The sequence below is a fragment of the Sciurus carolinensis genome, chromosome 8 (genome assembly GCF_902686445.1).
Source record: "Sciurus carolinensis chromosome 8, mSciCar1.2, whole genome shotgun sequence".
NCBI lineage: Eukaryota > Metazoa > Chordata > Mammalia > Rodentia > Sciuridae > Sciurus > Sciurus carolinensis.
Genome location: NC_062220.1, coordinates 117,704,638 through 117,726,240, shown reverse-complemented (window position 1 = coordinate 117,726,240; position 21,603 = coordinate 117,704,638). Strand labels below are relative to the sequence as shown.

At 39.0% G+C, this 21,603-nt stretch overlaps 2 pseudogenes and 1 gene segment (V, D, J or C); 1 reads left to right on the top strand and 2 right to left on the bottom strand.

The window, feature by feature from the left end:
* Positions 1 to 596: 596 nt before the first annotated feature.
* On the top strand, positions 597 to 1,496 carry LOC124991453 (growth arrest-specific protein 7-like; annotated as a pseudogene).
* Positions 1,497 to 4,868: 3,372 nt separating this feature from the next.
* Positions 4,869 to 6,519, bottom strand: LOC124991452 (immunoglobulin lambda variable 9-49-like). The segment is given in 2 exon segments: positions 4,869 to 5,194; positions 6,399 to 6,519. Coding segments are annotated over 2 exon segments (447 nt in total).
* A 1,177-nt stretch (positions 6,520 to 7,696) lies between these two features.
* Positions 7,697 to 19,831, bottom strand: LOC124991451 (CCR4-NOT transcription complex subunit 7-like; annotated as a pseudogene).
* Positions 19,832 to 21,603: the final 1,772 nt, after the last annotated feature.

Here is a 21,603-nt window from a genome sequence, read left to right as displayed (position 1 = left end):
TTAAAGGAAAAAAAAAAAAAAAAAAAAAAAACAGATTGATGGTCTGCAATCCAGGAGCCACCTTGGAACTGTGGTGTGGTGGAGCCTACCAAAACTGAAACCCAGATTTGTGAGTTTGCAGCTAGGTGAGGTACTGGAAACCTTTAGGGACACTATAAGGCTACAGGGTAGAAACTGTACTACTTCAGATCCCCAGAGCTAAATGGGAAGACACACAAACAAAATGAAAAAAAAAAAAAAAAGAAAAGGGAGTAAAGCATTCCAAACAAACCAGGATGCTCCAATTATGGACTCCATTGACAAACCAGTAGAAAAAATGCCAGAAAAGGAGTTCAGAATTTACTTAGTAAAACTGCTTTATGACTTTAAGGAGGATATAAAGAATGAAATCAGAACTCTGTTTCAGGAGAAGGAAGATAACTTAAATAAAGAGATAAAGGTCCTGAGAAGAAATCTTTGAAATGAAGGAATCAATAAACCAAAATAAAAATTCAATGGAAAGTAACACCAACAGAGGAGACCCCTTGGAAGAGAGAACCTCAGGCAATGAAGACAAAATATATAATTTTGAAAATAAATGTGACCACACAGAGAAGATGATAAATTGCATGACATTCCTTCACTCAGACACAATGCCAGAACAGCAGCTGCTGAAGCCAATGATGTGGAGCTACTGTGACTACTTCTGGGCTGATAAGAAAGACCCCCATAGCAATGGCACCATGGTGGGGTTTGAACTGCTGCTCCAAAAGCAACTGAAGGGCAAACAAATGCATAAAGAAATGTCTGAATACACCAGAGAGAGGATAAAGATTGAAGAAGAATATGCAAAGAACTTGGCTAAGCTCTCTCAGAACTGCACAGGAAGAAGGCATCCCTCAGAGAAGCATGGGCTCAGATGAAGAAGAGCCTGGCAGATGAAGCAGAAGTTCATCTGAATTTCTCTGCCAAGCTTCACAGCAAGGTAGAGAAGCCCCTAAAGAACTTTCGTTAGAACCTTAAGAAAAATATGAGAAAGTGTGACCACCATATTGTGACCTCTGCAAGCAACTCGCCAGCCGCTATGCATTGGTGGAAAAGGCCCGTAAAGTCCTCACAGAGTGGCAGAGAGACCTGGAGATGAAGACCCAGCAGCTGGAGATCAAGCTGAGCAACAAGATGTAGGAGGACATCAAGAAGGCACAGAGGAAGTCCACACAGGCTGGTGATGACCTCATGTGCTGTGTGGACCTCTACAACCAGGCTCAGTTCAAGCGGTTTGAAGAGATGGTGACCACCACTTTGGAGCTGGAGTGGCTGGAAGTGGAGAGGGTGGAGATGATCCGGCAACATTTGTGCCAGTACACACAGCTGTGACATGAGACAGACATGTTCAACCAAAGCACAGTTGAGCCTGTGGACCAACTGCTTTGAAAAGTGGATCCGGCCAAAGACAGACCGCTGTGGGTCAAAGACTACAAAACATGCAAATTCACCCTGTGGACATGGAGATCTAGACAAGTCTGTGTGACCCTGGGGGTCCTGCCCTGGAAAGGACTGTGTCTCCTGCTGGGTAAGCTGCCCTCCCACCCACTCTCCTGTCCACTGAGGAGAGAGGAGAGAGCTGGTGATTCCAGAAGGGTGATCAGGATGGCCCAGCTGGGGGATCCCAAATATATCCAGGCCAAGAAGACACACCTGCAACCCGGTCCTTGTCTCCAAGACTGAAGTCCCCAAACCCCATGCCATGCTTGTTGCTCTGAGAACAAACTGAGGCTGGAACTTTGTGGTCCCTGCTGAGTTCCATAGGGGTGGCCATCACACACTTGTGCCCTTGGGTGCCCGAAGGCCCATCCTCCAACTGGTCCCGTTATCTCCTTAGGGGCTTTGGAAGATCAGGGGAGGGTGGCCTCTGCCTCCAAGCCAATGTTAGGATCAGAATCAGGAGTAGAAGGCGGCATCAGCTCAGCCTGCACCTAGAATCCTTTACAGCCCTCTATTTTTCTCATTGTATTCTGGGAGCCCAAATATAGCTTTTCTTGGCCACTTTTCATCCCTTTGAGTCTTGGGAAAGCCAGTTTTCTGTCTTCCCAGACCAACCCTGCCTACAGAGGTCAGGAAGGAACTACCTCATTCAGCAAATTAGCCTGGAGCATTGAATCATGGTTCCTATCAGACCAGGCATAGTCTCTGAAGTCTCTGGAAATCCCAATCCATTCATTCCTCAGTTACTTTCTCAAGGCAGTCCCCACTTTTCCATTCCTGCCCAGTCTCACTAGAGGGAGCTTTCCAAAACTCTCAGCCAGCAAGACCTCCTTCAGCTCTGTGCATGTCCAAAGGCTTTGAGAGATGGATACCAGCTCACCTCAGAAACCTGATGGGGTCTGTCTGCCATGGTGTCCTATCCAAAACTGGGCTACCTTGACCACCACTCTCCCAGGCTGCCCACCATGGACTTAATGGGGCTGTGTCAGTCCACCATGAGAGACAGTTTAGGGCAAGTCCCTTTGTCATTCCCCATATGGCTCCATCTGCTTATGCATGATGGGGTTTGGACTGCTGTCCCTTGTATAAGCACTGCAGACTTTCATGGCCATAGCAGTTCTTTGCTATCCAGGTGTATCCCACCACCTGGGCCTGCAGCTACTCTAAACTTTCCAGAGCCCTATGCTAAGCCCTCCCTTGGTGCCAGCACCTCCTTTCCCTCTGTCCATCTTTCCTGGCGAAGCCTGGGCCATGTGTGATTCGGGCAGATTTTGAACACTACCGCTGGGTTCAGCCCGTCACTTCATTTCTCTACTACAGCAAATATGATCACCATATTAACCTAGAGAATCAGCCTGAGGGAACTGGAAGAAAAAATTGACATAGTGAGCAAGGAACAATTTTAGTCAGAAACCCATGCTCTGAGGTTCCATCTTTCTTCATCTTTCCATCAGTGGCTTTGGATTGACCCTTCCATCTCCCATGGGGGCAGAATTCTACAAGCACGATTCCCTGACCTTTCCCTCAATTTTACATGCTATTAGTGAATAACAATAATCTTGAATCTGTCAGCATCTCTTCCATTAAATTGGAATTGCTTTCTCGTAGTTTATATTGGAAAGAAGTACAATATACTAAAGCAAACCAAAAATAAATTAATAAATAAATAAAAACAACAACACAATGAGGAAATTAGATTTAGCATAAGACTCTGTCTGAGCACAAATTAACATGCATTTTCTCTAACACCTGTCCTCCTTCTAGAAGTGATCTGGACACATGGTGTCTAGTCCTTCAGACAGTGTAGCCTGTATTCCACACTAGCAACCCACCCTGATGGGCCTCTCCCTGCAATCTTTCCCATATTAATTCCAGTGTGCTGGAACTTCCCAGGCCTGGAACCATAACAGCCTTTCAGAACAAGGGTCATGTCCTGTCATAAAAGTCTAAATATGCTTTCAGCAGAGTGCGTGTGAGAAGTAAAGAGTTAACATTGTGGAATGAAAAGTCTGAACTTTGTCCTGGTCCACGGTGGGGACATTTCTTGGCCACTTTTCATCCCCATGAGTCTTGGAAAGACCTGTTTTCTGTCTTCCCAAACCAACCCTGCCTAGAGAGGTCAGGATGGAACTACCTCTTTTGGCAACTACCCCTGAATTTATGCTAATGAGGTGATTCACGGTTTGTCCTGCTTAAGGAAGCAGAATGGCGATACTAGAAAGAACAATTAGATGACTAGAAATTTGGAGTTTGAGTGCATTCTACCAGAAAAATCTCCTCATCTTCATGGACTTGAGGGGGCTGCAGATTGAGTTTAATTCAATGTTATAATGTTGATGTGTTTAAGAAATAAAAACCCAATAACTACTCTGGATTCTTATTTCCTACGTCATATTTTGTGCTGGGTAATCCTATATTAAGTTTCAGTAGAGTGAAGTATCCTGAGGATAAGAGTACTTTATCCTCCCAGAATTGGCCCTCTCTGTCTCTGTGATTGACTTGATGTGATTTCCATCCTTTATAATAATACTGTAATCTTCTAAAGAACAGAGTTTTCATTTTGTTCTGAGAGTAATTGTTATAGTTAGCAAAACTGAGATGTTGATGGGAACCCCTCAAGTTGTGGTGAATTGACACTTAGTGTATTTTATCTGGAATCCCAGAACATGACTGGTGTCTTAGGCAAAGTCAGTATAAATCTGAGAGATATGTCCTTGATCCAGGTAATTAGCAACATAAACATTTGAGAGATCTTCAGCTACACAAGAAAAAATTTACAATATGATAGCAATGGGGTAACTACCAAAGTTGCCTCAGTTACAGAGCAGGCTCAGAATCCCCATCCTGGGTGTTGCATCAGTTCTTTCTCTTTATGGTGCTCTCTCTCTCTCACAGTCAGCAATAAACACCCTGAGAGCCCTGTGCACATGTAAGTGGGGAAAGTGGCAAGGTGGGTGAAGCCCAGGTGGACCATGTGTGCACATGTTACCCCATGAGTTGGAGTCCAGGGAAATATTCAGATTCCATCACTGTGGGGAATATTCATAATTTTTGGCTATGGACAAAAGTAACAGAAGATGGTGACCAAAGAACTGTATGATGTACACATCTGTAAACAGCTTCACAATCTCTAAAATAGAATTCCATCTGGACACTCATGACTAGGAACAACCACACACGTCCAAATGCAGACTCAATATTTCAAACATTGCTAAGAACATCTTTGTATGTGGAGGATATTCAATGTGAATTACATTTATAAAATATCTGGGAAGGTAGAAATTAATCAGGGTCAGGAGTCTCCTTCTGACCTGTGAGTCAGGACACCGGGAAGTGAATGGGTACCAGGGCAGATCAGCCTGCTGGTTTTAGTCTTACTTTCCCTCTGCCTGTGTCACTGTGGGCTACATGTAGTTGCTCCCAATCCCATGGTTTGCCCCACAGTGGTAGACACTCTCATCCTGTTCCTGGATGTTCTGGATGGTCAGGTACCGATCCAGGCCAGAGCCTGAGCCTGAGAAGCGATCAGGAATCCCATCCCCCTTGGATCCCACAATGCCACTAGTGCCCACTCGCATCACAAACCGGGGACTCTTCCCTGGGCTTTGCTGGTACCAGTTCACTGCATAATTATTGTAGCCACTGCTGAGGGTGCAGGTGAGTTTGACTGTTTGTCCCAGGGAGGCTGATGCAGAGGGTGGCTGAGTCAGCACAGGTTGGGAGAGGGAGCCTGTAAACACAGACAATCACAGTGGAAGGCAGAACCAGGGTGCAGGTGTTTGGGGATCTGAGCCAGTGAGGACAGACTCAGGGTAGGGTTCTGCCTTGGGGCGCAGAGATAGATCCGTTCTCACCTGGGCAGTAAGCGAGCATAAAAAGGAGGAAAAGAGTCCCGACCATGTTGGACAAGTTTCCTGAGCTCCAGAGCTGGTGTGGGCTGCCCCCAGCCTTTCTTATCCCTTCCCACTGGCCTCAGGGAGGAGCAGCTCATGCAAATGTGCCTCCACCCACGGCCTCTCACTGTCTGCCCTTCTTCTGGGCCTGGAAGGATGAACACAAAGCCTGGAGTGTGGTGATGCTTTCATTTGCCTGATGGGCAGAACCTGGGAGGAAACAGATGCTGGGGCTTCACAGAAGAACACAGTTGCTGAGCCCACATTGGTGACACAGGTTTCTCCTCCTCTGCCTACCCCTGTTCAGATATGGAGTCCTCTCGGGTCATCTCCATCTGTAAATATATTTCATGATTCCCCCAAAATGCTCCATGATGTCTCCTGAAGATCACATGTAAACGTTTAGTTTTCTCTTGGTTTCTTACTCTGCCTTTTTACCTTTTCATTTCCATACACAAAATATTGATGGAGATATTTGTGAGTCAATCATTATGCTCATATCAATATCAGTACTGTATGTGCTAATTTGGGGATATGTTGTTTCCATGAATATTTACCAAGAACAAATAATCCAATATGAAAATGTGACATGAAAAAGAAGCATGGGAGTGGATTTTCTCACTGCTTGGGGTCATTTAGGAAAACCAACTCAGAGGGTCAACATAAATATTTCCTTCATATTCTTTAACTATTTACTTCTTTCCAGGGAGTAAGTTGGTCAAGCTGGGTAAGATATTTACCCAATACATCCAGCACCCAACGTTAGAATTTATACCATCATGATCTAATGAATGACATTTTCCCATAAATAATGGCCCACTGAGTTAAGGTTTACACTGGGGATATTTATCTATTATTAAATGACTACAATTGAGGAGGCATGAAATAACACAAATTACTTATCTTACTTTGCAGAGATGAGAAGAATCACTCAGATCTCACTACACTAACCTCAGGGTGTTGACAGGGCTGTGCTGCCTTCTGGAGGTTCGAGGGGAGAAACCACCTTTTTGCTTTTTCCAAATTTTAGGGGTCACCTACGTTCATGGCTTGTGGTCACTTTTTCAATGTTCAAAGCCAGAAACCCTGAACAGAGATCTTCTCGCATCACACCACTCTGATCACTTCTTCTCACTTTCTCTTCCAATTTAAGGACCCTCATGATCCCACTGTCTCAGGTAAATGCCAGGATTATGTCCTGATCTTAATGTGAGCTGATGAGTAACATTAATTCCACATGTAATGTATTATCACTTTATCAAACGTCCTAATATATTCATAGAATTCAGAGAATGCAGTGCACACAACTTTGAGGTCCATTTTCTGATGACCACACTGTTCTTGACAGGGAAACTTTTAACGATTTTTGCATATCATGAAAAATGTGTGGACTGGGGAGATAGCTCAGCTGGTAGAGTGTTTGCCTCGCAAGCACAAGGCCCTGAGTTCAATCCCCAGTACCGCAAAAAAAAAAAAAAAGTGTGAAGACATCATGCAAAAGTCACAAGCATATGAAGTTGGGGTTTGTTGTGCTCTTACATTACACATATATGATTCTTCATAGCACATTGGGTGATTTATAATTATACATGATTTATATTACGATTTCATTTTTATGTATATCAGAGACTTCTAAGAATGCCCTTGACCATAAGTCATGAATTCGATATTCTTGTTTGTGACTTCTTAGCACCATGTATAACAAGGAATCGGGCTACCTCTCCTTTCCCTGTGATTTCATAGCACTGAATAAATCTGAGAGCTGTCATTCCATGTACTATGGATGGATAATCTTATCCTCAGGCTGCAGTTCAGAGATGTGCAGAGCACATGTGTCCTTGTTTGGGCATCTTTTTTCCTGGCAAGTGCCTGGGAACCCCACAACCCTAATACATATCATGAGTCTGAATAGTATAGAAGACACCAGGAAGGGTTTCCTGTAATCTACTGGTACCGCTGTATGTAGGATCTGCTGAAATTGGAACCATTCTTCTGTGAGTAGGTGAGTGTGGCAGGTGATTCAGGAGAGGCAGAGACAGAGGGAAGTTGACTCAATACAAACTTCACAGGGAACCTGCAAACACAGATAGGAGTAGGAGATGAGGTAAGGGGAGGAGAAAACTTTCTCATGTATTCTGAGACTGAGTGGTTGATGCAAACTAGGACATGAGGCCTGCTGAAGAGTCAGGTTGACCTGATCAGTAACGGAGAAGGTGCAGGATGTGTCCAGGTCATAGTGGACACAGACCCTGATTATCACATTGGGGTTGGGCTACTCTAGTTGTCCTTTAATTTTTCACCCTCTGCTTGAGGAGGGAGTTTGAGCAACTGTGTTTTCATCATGGTGGAGGTCTGGTGCTGGAGTGCCCTATGCTCTTTATGAGATAGTCATCATAAATGACAGGAAACAAAATCCAATTGAAGGATCTCAAAGAAGTCAAATTCTTCTTTGGGTAAATTAGAGTTGGTCAGGATTTTGATTAAAGAGCCCAAATCCTAACCACTGTGAAAAGATTGTCATTGTACCCCTTCACAGAGGACCACTCTCAAAGTCATCAGAAGTCCTGCAAAGTACTGGGTCCTTCCTCCTCATGTTTTTAAAATTGGACACCTGATGATGTTAGCAGCTCTACTGATTTTTGGGCCTACATGTCCTCCATCAAATTAAATGTAAAATTCAACTGTCAGAGTGAAGTTTCCGGAGGGCATTCTGCTTGTTCATTCATAAATGTCAGTTCTAGCTCAATTATCTTTAACAAGTGTACATTACATTGCAATAGTTGATAGTGATGTTTGACATTGCACCTAAAAGCTTCTATGGGTCTTGCAAACACACCTGGAATCTTGGTGTTCACAGCAACATAATTATATTTTTGAATAATGAAGAATTTTCTTATCTCTTCAACCAGTTTCCAAGCTTAAAGAATCCAAATTCTTTGGTTATTATCTATGTGCCCGTTGCTGCTGGCACAATGAGGGCACTAGAAAATCTAGATGCCAACAATCACAATGTTGCTTTTTATTGAAGATTTTTTTTAGAAAAAAATTTATTGCATATTGGTTTATTTGCATCTCTGAGCTCATAGTCCTCCTCCTCCTCATCACAGAGGCAGCACCAAGTGGCTCCAGCAGGTGCCCCAGGGAAAGTGGAGTCAGATTGTGCCTCACCATGCTTCAACATAGTTCTTCACCAAAATTATGCTTCTTTTTAAAAAATTATTTATTTTTTATTTTTTACAGACTGTATTTTGATTCATTGTACACAAGTGGGGTACATAATTTTGTTTCTATGGATGTACATGATGTAGATTCATACCATTCATTTACTCATACGTGTACATAGGGTAATGATGTCTGTCTCATCCACCATTTTTCATACCCCTCTCCCTCTCATTTCCCTATACATAATCTAAAATTCCTCCATTCTTCTCATACTCCTCCCCAAACCCCATTATATATCATCATCCACTTATCAGGGAAAACATTTGGCCTTTGGTTTTTGTGAATTGGCTTATTTGAATTAGCATGATATTCTCCAGTTTAATCCATTTATCTGCAAATGCCATATTGTTCTTCTTTATAGCTGGATAATATTCCATTGTGTATATATACCACAGTTTCTTTATCCATTCATCTGTTGAAGGGCATCTAGGTTGCTTCTACAATCTAGCTATTGTGAATTGAGCTACTACAAACTTTGATGTGGCTTCATCACTGTAGTATACTGATTTTAAGTCCTTTTGGTATAAAGCAAGGAGTGGGATAACTGGGTCTAAAGGTGGGTTCATTCCAAGTTTTCTGAGGATTTTCCACACTGCTTTCCAGAGTGACTTCACCCATTTGCAACTCCACTAGCAATGTAAAAGCGTGCCTTTTCCCCCACATTCACACCAACACCTATTTCTGTTTGGGTTCTTGATAATAGCCCTTCTAATTGGAATAAGATGAAATCTTAGAATTGCTTTAATTTGCATTTCTCTAATTACTAGAGATGTTGTACACTTTTTCAATTATTTATTAATCACCTGTATGTCTTCTTCTGTAAAGTGTCTATCCAGTTCCTTGGTCCATTTATTGATTGGGTTCTTTGTATTTTTGGTGTAAAGTTTTGTTAAGTTCTTTATCAATTTTGGAGATAAGTGCTCTATCTGAAGTGCATGTGGAAAAAATTTTCTCCCACTCTGTAGGCTCTTTTTTCACATTATTGATTGTATCCTTTGCTGAGAAAAAGCTTTTTAGGTTGAGTTCATCCCACTTATTGATTCTTGATTTAATTTCTTGTGCTTTGGGAGTCTTGTTAAGGAAGTTCGATCCCAAGACAACATGATGAAGATTTGGGGCTACTTTGTCTTCTATTAGGTGCAGAGTCTCTGGTTAATTCCTAAGTCCTTGATCCATTTTGACATGAATTTTGTGCAGGGTAAGAGATAGAGGTTTAATTTTATTTTACTGCATATGGATTTCCAGTTTCCCCAGCACCATTTGTTGAACAGGCTATCTTTTCTCCATTGTAAATTTTTGACTTCTTTGGCTGTATTTAGGTGGGTTTGTCTCTGTGTCTTCTGTTCTGTACCATTGGTCTTCCTGTCTATTTTGGTGCCAATACCATGCCATTTTTGTTACTATTACTCTATAGTATAGTTTAAGGTCTGGTATTGTGTTACCACCTGTTTCACTTTTCCTGCTCAGGATGGTTTTGGCTATTTGAGGTCTCTTATTCTTCCAGATGAAGTTCATGATTGCCTTTTCTATTTCTATGAGGAATGTCATTGGGATTTTAAATGGAATTGCCTTGCATCTCTATAGCACCTTTTGTAGAATGGCGATTTTGATTATTAATTCTGCCTACCCAAGAACATGGGAGATCTTTCCATCTTCTAAGGTTTTCTTCAATTTCTTTATTTAGTGTTCTGTAGTTCTCAATGTAGAGATCTTTCACCTCTTTCATTAGATTGGTTCCCAAGTATTTTATTTTTTTCCAAGCTATTGTGAATGGGCTGGTTTTCTTAATTTCTCTTTCAGAGGATTCATCACTTATGAATAGAAATGCATTAGATTTATGTGTGTTGATTTTATATCCTGCTACTTTGCTGAATTCATTTGTTAGTTCTCGAAGTTTTCTAGTGGAGTTTTTTGGATTCTCTAAATATAGAATAATATCATCAGCAAATAGTGATAGCTTGAGTTCTTCTTTTCCTATTTGTATCCCTTTAATTTCTTTGGTCTGTCTAATTGCTCTGGGTAGTGTTTCAAGGATGATGTTGAATAGAAGTGGTGAAAGACAGCATCCCTGTCTTGCTCCAGTTTTTAGAGGGAATATTTTTAGTTTTTCTCCATTAAGAATGATGTTGGCCATGGGCTTAGCAAAGATAGCCTTTACAAGGTTGAGGTAGTATGTTCCTATTACTCCTATTTTTTCTAGTGTTATAAGCATGAAGGGGTGCTGTTTTTATCAAATGCTTTCTCAGCAACTATTGAAATAATCATACGATTCTTAACTTTAAGTCTATTGATGTGATGAATTACATATATTGATTTCTGCATGTTGAAAAAGGCTTGTCCCCCCTCCAAACAAATGTTCTACTTACATTTTTGAAGTTTTCCCCAAATGAATTTTTTATATTACTTGTCATAATCCACATATCTAGTTGCCTTTTCGATTTTTAAACAAAATTTAGTTATAATTGATATGCAAAAATTGCCCACTTTGAATGCATACACTGTGACCCCATCACCACAATCAAGTACTAAACATTATCTATCACCCCTGAAAATTTCCTTGTATTCTTTTGTTTTTTAACTAAATCTATCAACTCCTGATGCTGTGTGGTGGTTTTTATACTTCATTTTAGCCCAACTCTACTTTGTGCCAAGTGGGACCAAAAACTTTTTTTGATTTATAAATAGAAAAATTGTTAAACTTCTTCAGAAATAAAATTAAATCACATATTTTTCAAAACAGACAAGAAAAAATGCAAATATTGGTAATTTTTTATTACAAAATTTCAAGTGAGTAAGTCAAAAAAAAAAGCAGAGATAAAAGAGAGAATTTTTATTCCAAACAGAAGAGAAGTTTTAAACAGATGGAATCTTTAATGAGTAGGATGATAGAATCTAATCAAGTTTTGCTAAACAAGATTGAGTGGTTAAAAAACCAAACTTGATTGTGTATTGCTAGACTCCAGGGTCTGCAAATTCTGGAGGTGATTTGATTGCATTTATGGAAATATGGATGCCTAAGTTACTGGGGACTGAGATTTAGAGTGATCAAATTAGAGTAAAAGGGCATTTTAGATGCCATGGAGAACTTTAATAATGTAAGAAAACAAGCAGCTCCAACATTTAAAATCTCTGATAACAAAAAGACATAATAGACATTTCCATAAAAGGAAGATAAACCACTTTTAAAGTATTTTTTCTGCCAATCTTATGAGAGCAGGCAAATGAAAGATAAATCTTCCACTTATTTGTGCTTTAGAGAAAATAGCTATGATAAACAAAGTCCCCGGGGAAATTCTTGAACAAAAGGTGCAGGATTTATTTTCCCTGTACCTTGCCAAGTTCTACAGTAATAAGATTTAACAGCAATGGATAATTTTATCAAGCAACACGCTAGTCCATTTGGTCATCTACTTAGAATATTAACAGCTACTTCAACACAAACTCAGTAGGTGCCAGAACGCTGTTTTGTTTATCTTATAGACATATAATATAAAATCATCTTAATCCTAAAAATTCAACTTCTGAAGTGAACACTATTATTATATTCACTTTACAAATAAGAAAATTGGGTCATGGATGTTAAGTATCTTGCCTAAGGTTAGATGGTATAAGTAAGTTATGGATATTGGACTCAAACCCAGGAGGTAAGGCTATATCTCTGTGCTCTCCATTATAGCACTTTATTGTAGCCATTGGCCATAGCACAAGGGAATCTGGAGATAAAGCAGTGAACACAAATGACATGTCATAATATGGAAATCTCCATTACTCTCTTAGCTTGACTTCAAGACGTGACTGTTCTCTTCCATATTCAGCCCTCATCTGTGTTCTTAAGTTAACTACAGCTGACATTCAAGTGTTTTAGTGTCACTTTGCCCTGTTCCACTAGTTAATTTTCATTTCTGCCCGAGTCAAAATCCACATTATTTCTGCTATTCTTTCTGATCATTTAAAGAAGCAAATGCATTTTCACTTACCCAAAGACTTAATTTCTCAAATACACATTGTTAAGAACCATAAAAAAAAAAAAAAGAAAGAAAAAGGCTTGCATCTCTGGGATAAATCATAGTTGATCATGGTGCACTATCTTTTAAATATAATTTTGCATGTGATTTTGTAGTATCATGTGAAGCATTTTTGCATCTATGTTTGTCTAAAGTTTTCTTTCCTTGATGAGTCTTTGTCTGGTGTTGGTATCAGAGTGATACTAGTCTCATAGAATGAGTTTGGAAGGGTTCCCTCCTTTTCTATTGCCTGGAATACTTTGAGGAGTATTGGTATTAGTTCTTCTTTAAAGGTCTTGTAGAATGCGGCTGAGAATCCATCTGGTTCTCGGCTTTTCTTGGTTGGTAGGCTTTTGATGGCTTCTTCTATTTCACTGCTTGAAATTCATCTGTTTAAATTGTGTACATCTTCCTAATTTGGGGGAGGATCATATGTCTCTAAAAATTTGTCAATGTCTTTGATATTTTCTATTATGTTGGAGTATAGATTTTCAAAGTAGCTTCTAATTATGTTATATATTTCAATGGTGTCTGTCATAATCTTTCCTTTTTCACCATGAATTCTAGTAATTTGAGTTTTCTCTCTCCTTCTCTTCGTTAGTGTGGCTAAGTGTTTATCAATTTTGTTTACTTTTTCAAAGAACCAACTTTTTGTTTTGTCAATTTTTTGAATTATTTCTCTTGTTTCAATTTCATTGATTTCAGCTCTGATTTTAATTATTTCCTGTCTTCTACTATTTTTGGTGTTGATCTGTTCTTTTTTTGAATAGGGCTTTGAGATGTAATGTTAGGTCATTTCGTTGTTGACTTTTAATTTTTTTATGTATGAACTCAATGCAGTGAACTTTCTTCTTAGTACTGCTTTCAGACTGTTCCAGAGATTTTGACATGTTGTGTTGCTGTTTTCCTTTACCTCTAAGAATTTTTTTTATTTCTTTCCTGATGTCTTCTGTTATCATTGCATCTTTCAATAGCATATTATTTAGTCTCCTGGTGTAGGAGTAGTTTTTATTTGTTATTTTATTGTTGAATTCTAATTGTACTACATTATGGTCTGATAGGATACAAGGTAGTATCTATTTTTTTGTATTTACTAATGGCTTCTTTGTGGCATAGCATATGGTTTATATTGGAGAAGGATTCATGAGCTGCTGAGAAGAAAGCATATTTGCTTGATGATGGATGAGATACTCTGTAAATGTCCATTAAGTCTATATCATTGATTGTATTACTTAGTTATATAGTTTCTTTGTTCAATTTTTGTTTGGAGGATCTATCCAGTGGTCAGAGCGTTGTGCTAAAGTCACCTACTATTACTGTGTTTTTGTCTATTGGATTCTTAAAATTGAGAAGGGTTTGTTCGGTGTACATAGATGCTCCATTGTTTGGAGCATAAATATTTAAAATCATTATGTCTTGCTGATTTATTCTTCCCTTAAGCAGTATGAAATGTCCTTCTTTATATCCCTTCTAATTTAGATGTGAAGTTCACTTTATCTGATATGAGGATGGAGACCCTTGCCTTTCTACTGAGTTCATGTGCATGGTATGTTTTTCCCCATCCTTTCACCTTTAGTCTGTGGATGTCTTTTTCTATGAGATGAGTCTCTTGAAGACAGCTTATTTTTGGGTCTATGTTTTTAATCCAATCTGCCAGTCTATGTCTTTTGATTATTGAGTTTAGGTCATTAACATTCAGGGTTATTTTTGTGATATGATTTGTATTCCTGATCATTTTTGTCTATTTTTGGTTTTTAACTTGGTTTCTCCCTTGGCTTTTCTTTTAGGGTAGTTCCTTCTTTTACTAACTTGCATTGTTGTTTTTCACTTCCTCCTCATGAAATATTTTGCTGAGAATGTTCTGTATTGCAGGCTTTCTATTTGTAAATTCTTTGAACTTTTGTTCATTGTGGAAAGATTTTATTTCATCATCAAATCTGAAGGTTTTGCTGGGTGTAGGAATCTTAATGGACACCCATGTTCTTTCAGAGTTTGAAATATATGGTTCCAGGCCCTTTTTGCTTCTAGATGCTCTGAGAAGGGGTGCGGTCTATCCATGCCCATGACACCCCACATGAGACCCAAACTTTCTGGCCTCCAAACAGTGCTTAACCCCAAATGAGCCTCATATTTTATAATTATTAAGCTCAATCATTCCAAATAGGGTGCTAAGGAAAAGTATGATTTATACTCAGGACTGATTGCTATGAGGGATGTGTAACATTGAAAGAATTCAAAATTTTCTCTAAAATAAGCACTTAGTATATTGGAAAACAAATAAAAAATCTAGTTAAAGATGTATATATGCATATGTGTGTGTGCATGCATGTGTGTATATGTGTTTATATATATCTTCATATGTATAGATCATTATATATAGTATATGTAAAGATTCATGTCCCACATAACGGTTCTATTTTTACTTTTTTTAGTACTATCTATACTATTATCCAAAATAGTTGTACAAATTGGCATGCTTTCCAACACTGTACAAGTGTTTCATTTTTTTTTTACATCTCGCCAATAGGTATCTCTACCACTAAAAATTTTCAATCCATACCAGACATTAATCTCATTTATATGATGTTACCTAAAAAGTGCTCACTTAATTAAAGTTATGGGTTTGTGTTTATATCATATTTTCTTTTGTTTTTATTAGTATACTATAGTTAATCATAATAGTGGGATTCATTATGACATATTCTAATTGAATATAAATGCAATTTGTTCCATTCCAGTCCCTAGTACTCCCTCTTTTCCTCCCCTTCTCCATTTCCCTTATTATTCCCTCTCTAATATTCTTCCCTTAATTTTTTTATTATTTTTAATTGGTGCATTATAGTTATACATAAAAGTGAAGTTAATTACAATATATTCACACATGCACATGGAATGATTTAATTTCATTCTGTAGCTCCTCTCCTTTCCCACCCCTTCTCCCTCCCCTCAACCCTCTTCCTTTACTTCACTATTCTCCCTTATACTTCCATGAGTCCCCCATTTTCCCCCTTATTTATCTCTGGTTTCTGCAAATGAGAGAAAACATTCAATTCTTAGCCTCCTTAATTGGGCTTGTTTCACTTAGTATGATGTTTTCCAGTTCGATCCATTTACCAGCAAATGACAATTTCTTTCTTCTTTTAGTTATATAAAACTCAATTGTGTATATATACCACATTTTCTTATCCACTCATCTGTTGACAGGCACTAAGGCTGATTCCACAGCTTGGCTATTGTGAATTGCATTGTTATTAACACTGTGTATGCATATATCACTACTATGGTATGCTGATTTTTGTTCTTTTGGATAAATGTCCACAAGTGGAATAGCTGAGTAGTATGGTGGTTCCATTTCTTTCAAGAAATCTCCATAGTGCTTTCCAAAGTGATTGTATTAATTTGTAGTCTTACCAACCAAGCATAAGTACACCTTTCCCCCAACATCCCTGCCAGCAATTATTATTTATTTATTGTAATAGTTCATTTAAAAGTTGTGAGGTGATAGTTCTGTTTTAATATGCATTGCCCTGATGGTTCATGATGCTGAGCATTTTTTCCACATATCTGTAGGCTTTTTATGTTTTCTGTTTTTTTTTTTTTTCCTTTTTTTTTTTTTTTGTTACCAGGGATTAAACCCAGAGGTGCTTAAACACTGAGACACATCCACAGACCTTTTCTGTTTTTCTATTGTGAGACAGGTCTCATTTCGCTTAGGTCCTCATTAAGTTGCTAAGGCTGACTTTAAACTCAAGATCTTCCTGCCCCTGGAATTGCAGGTGTCTACCACCATACCTGACTTATGTGTCTTTAGAAAAGTGTTTTTTCAGTCTTTTGTTCATTTTTATTGTAAATCAGCTTTTTTTCTTGGCATTGGGTCAGAGTTCAATATATATTTAGGATACAAACTCCTTATCATATGTGTGTTTTGCAAACCTTTCCTCTCCATACATAGGTTGTCTCTTCATTTTTATTTTCTTTGTTGTTGTGTAGAAACTTTTTACTTTGATGTAATCTCATTTGCCTAATTCTTATTTTTGTTGCCTTTTTGTTTGGAGCCTTATTAAAAGAAATGATTATCCAGACAAATATCATGATCTTTTTCACTTTTCTCTTCTAGTAGTTTCACAATTTCATATTACAAACACCCTCATATTTTGTTTGTCTCGGAAAGTCTTAATCTCTTCTTCATTCCTTAAAAATCAAAGAGAGATGGATAGAGGAAAGGGACCAAGGGGTGGTAGTTGGGAGGAAGGGAGAAGTGCTGGGGAGTGACATTGACCAAATTACATTGTTATATTTTGTGCATATACATATATGCAACAACAAATCCCATCAATATGTATAACTATGATGCACCAATAAAATTGTGGGAAAAGAGAAAAGGAAGTAATAAAAAAATCTGCCTACCAAAATATAAAATAAAAGAAGACTGAGGATGAAGTTCATGTGTAAGACCCTGGATCTAATCCTCTAGAAAGCTAAACAAACAAAACCCACAAAGGCAAAATATTAAGCATTCTAATTGCTACTGTTATTGTTATTAATTGATGGAACATTTATTTATAAAGGTTGTCCTTGAAATTGTGGTAGACACCTGCAATTCCAGGGGCAGGAAGATCACTAGTTTAAACTCAGTCTTAGCAACTTAATGAGGTCCTTCTGTAGTCAGTTTTCCCTGTGTTTCCCACTCTGAGTTATCAGGCAGACTGTTCAGTTTCTCATCCTAATCCTTAGTTCTGACATCTTTCACAGATCTATTCTCTTTGTGCCTTTGTTTCTTCATCTGTAAAATGTGCATAGTAATAAGACCTAACCTCATAGGGATTTTTGTGCTGATTAAATAATATTTTATAAGAAAAGTGCCTTGAACATTAGCTGGTAAATAGTAAATATTAGTAAATGTTAGCTATTTTAAAAAGAAAGGATTTCAGGGTATAGTCTACTAATTTGTCATTTTTTTTTTTCCTTCTAGGATCACTGAATATATGATCTAATTCCCTTCTGGTCTGCAGATTTCTTCTAAACAACCCACTGATAGTTTTACATGGATTCCCTTATAGACAACAAATCATTTTCTTTTCTATTGCTACCTTTGAAATTACCCCCTTGTCTTTTAACTTTGACAATTTGATTATAATTTGTCTCAGTATGGGTTTCTTTTGATTCATCATATCTGGTACCTTTGGGGATATCAATTTCCTTTCCCAGGCTTGTGAAATTTCCCATCATGTCTTTCTTTGAATAAATTTTGTTTTTTCCTTTCTCCTCTTTTTCTGGTGCTCTGATATTGGCATATATTTTTCTGTTTGATGGTGTTCCAAAAGTCCTTTAACATATCTTCACTCTTACTTTTTCTGTTCAAATTAGAAAATTTTCAATAACCTTCCAGTTCACTGATCCTTTCTTCTGCTTTATCTAGTCCACTGTTGATTTCTGTTATTGTGTTTTTCAGTTCAGTTTTTATATTATTCCCATCAATATTGCTTTGGGCTACATGGAGCTGTCCCTACTGCCATGGGGACTGCCACAGTCACAGTCAGCATTGTCTTCTTCCTCAGTGTTCTGGATGGTCAGATACTGATCCAGACCAAAGCCTGATCCTGAAATGTGATCAGGCATCTCATTTGACTTGGATCTCACAATGCCACTACTATCCAGAGCTCTTCCCTGGACCTGCTGGTTCTAGTTCACACCATAAATACAGCAGTAATAGCTTATGGTGCAGGTAAGTCCGATGTGAAGGAGATGCAGAGGGTGATTGAGTCAGCATAGTCTTGGAGACAGACTCTGAAAACATAGATCTTCATTACTGTTTCAGCTGCCAGGTTGATGAAGAATTATTGACAGGTAAAGGACAGATGTGAGTGCCTAAGTCTGAGCAGTAGTGATATTAATGGAGGCATTGACCATTGCTCACTCTTGACATGTGATAGAGTGAGGGATATGAGGGGCGGACCAGGCCATTATGCAGATGCCCTAATGCTGAGTCCTTGAGACCTTCAGCTGAGCCAGTTCTCCCAAGCATCTTGTTCCCTGTGCATTTTCACAGGCAGGGTCTAGCCCCCTTCTCCATGCAAACCTGCTTATTCTGTCCTTCACAGAAGATGCCCTCCCTACATTTACTGATTGATGTTGAGTGTAGCTTATGGGGAGTCTGACTGCTTCCCATGGAGACACCTGGCAGATCACCCATAAAGATTTCCTAGAGTCAATTTAACCCACATATGTACTGACAGAAGTTGAATCTGTGAAGAAAGTGTGTGAAGGTGTAAGAAAGTATAAGAAATAGATTCTTTTTTCTTCCAGTATTGAAATTTGAGTTTTCCTTCATAAGCTCTTGTATTATCATGTCCCTGTGATTAACCCATTCTCATTGAGAGAAAAAAGTATGCTAAACCTTAGAATTCTTGTATTTTTCCATTTCTATTTAAAAGCAGTAATATTTGTACAAAAAGTAATAGGAGTTAAGTATAAGAATGAACAGCGGTAGAAAGAGCAATGTAATATAGAGGTAATTGGTGCACAGTGAGATTCATCTTTAAAAAAATATATCTCTAGGGCTCATCTATTGAACTACTGGAGATACTTAACTTGGACCTAGTCCTTTAAACTGTCCCCAACTGTCCCTTACTGCAATTATCTCATGTGACTATATTCCAGACCCCTATAGGGATGGTTGGTCCATACTGTATAGATGCCTACATCTCTTCACTAGGCTGAACCAGGCTAAAGAGGGAGTTGATTTCCCCTCTGAGGTTCAGACAGGAAGCTTCACAGGTATCATGGTGATTGTCAAGGACATTGCATTGACAGCCATAGTTTGGGGAGGGGGACTGTGCCAGTTAAATTTCCATTACTGTAACAAAATACCTGACACAATAAACTTTTAAAAAGAGGAAATGTTAATTTTAGTTCTCAGTTTTGGAGGTTTCAGCCCATAGTTGTTTGGCCTCTTTCTTTTAGGCCTATAGTGAGGAGTGCATCATTATGGGAACATGTGGAAGAGGAAGGTCTATAAGGAATCCGGCCTCCCAACCACCTGTCAATCTGCATTTCGCCTGCCTCTCCCATTACAGGAATTTCCCGCCTCCCCATCACCTGTCAGTCTGCGTTCTTCCCGCCTCTTATGTTACAGGAATTTCCGGCTTACGCTGCCCTAATCTTCTTGCCTCCCACCTTGCGTCCTAACATGCTATTGGTTCCTCCGAGCCCATGAGATTCCAGTATCTGGGAGAGGCCATGCGCCATCTTGCTTTTTCTTCTTTCTCTTTCCCCCTGAACGGACGCAAATCGTCCGCATAAAATAAAGTCCCTTGTGTGAGATCTCGTGTCTGTGGAGCGTTTTTCTGGGAGTTATTGAGGAGCCACAACTGCCCCTAACAAGGTCCTTATGTCATTGTGGCTGGGAATCAAAGGTGAGAGGAAGAGGAAGAGACCAGAGACCCACAATTCCCTACAAATACTCCCAATTACCTGACATCCCACCCCTCCCCAACTGTTAAGATTTTCCGCCAACTTCCTATTTTTTTTTTTTTTTTTTTTGCGGTGCTGGGGATCGAACCCAGGGTCTTGTGCTTGCAAGGCAAGCACTCTACTGACTGAGCTATCTCCCCAGTCCCTTCCTATTATGTCAAACTGAGGACCAAGCCATTAACCCACAGCAGACACGTCAAATCCAAAGTACAGAATGGCCTTCCATAGCTACAGTGACAAAGGTGGAATGTTCTGGCCTGACGCAGAATGGGGAGTCTTCAGGATGCAGGTGAATATGTGACTATCATATATAAGATCTGGAAATTCAGAGTAGGATTCAGGTGAATGTGACTACCATGTGAAGGATCTAGAAACTGACTGTGACAATCAACATATGAGGTAAATAAGAAAAAAGAAACAAGCTTCCCAGACTGACATAAGATTTCAGCTTGGGTACATGAACCACGCAGGGCCTATGCAGTTATTTCCCAGCATCCCTCAGGATCTTGACACCACAACCTTACTACTCCCTGGTGACCAAAGGAAATGTTCATACAGCCTGGGAGGGATTGAGCTTTGAAAGCCATAATCTGGTCCTGCTTTCTCCAAACATGATTGAATAATTCTGAATTGTGAATATGCCTGGAAAGAATATGTCCCTAGCATGGACTTGATCAGAAGAGGACAGTTAGGAAAGGCAGTTGTGACCAATGAGGATAAGTTGTGAGAGTATATCTTTTTGTATATTTTTAAAAGTTTTGACTAGAAATTACTAATTTGTAAAATAAGCATAACACAAAATTGACCATTTTATCATTTATATGATATCATTCATATTTACTTTATTATTTATTATTTATATTAAATATATTTATGGGACTGGGGTTGTGGTTCAGTGGTAGAGTGCTTGCCTAGCATGTGTGAGGCACTGGGTTCAATTCTCAGCACCACATATAAATAAATGAATAAAATAAAGTCCATCAGCATCTAAAAAATATTTAAAAAATATATTTATATATTTATCACAATATGATGCAATTATCACCACCATCCATTTCTAGACCTCTTCCTTCATATGGAATTGAAAGTCTGTATCCATTAAAGGAATATCTCCCTATTGTTTTTCCCCCAAACACTGGTCAATAGTGGTGAATGGATTGATAAGCAGGATTTGTCAGAAGAACCCAGGGATACAGGACCCCAGGACCCCAGCTCAATATAGCCAGTAGTAGAGCCCAGAGAGAAGCCCTTCTGGTGGTTATTGGGATATTCTCCTTGACCTAGGTAAGAGCACTCTTGGACTGTTTTTTCTATCTCTAAAGGACCATGTTGATGTATGCTGCTCAACCTGGGATACAGTGTCAATGATTCCCACAGTAATTCAGTAACACAGTGTATGAAGAAATAGCACCGAGAGCCCAAGTCTTTTATTGGGGAATATGACATATGACTTACTAACTCTTCCTATCTACATTCCTCCCAAATGTCGAATTTCCTCAATTCGACATTTGACAGTACCTGTCAAAGGTACTATTTGGGGCCAATTT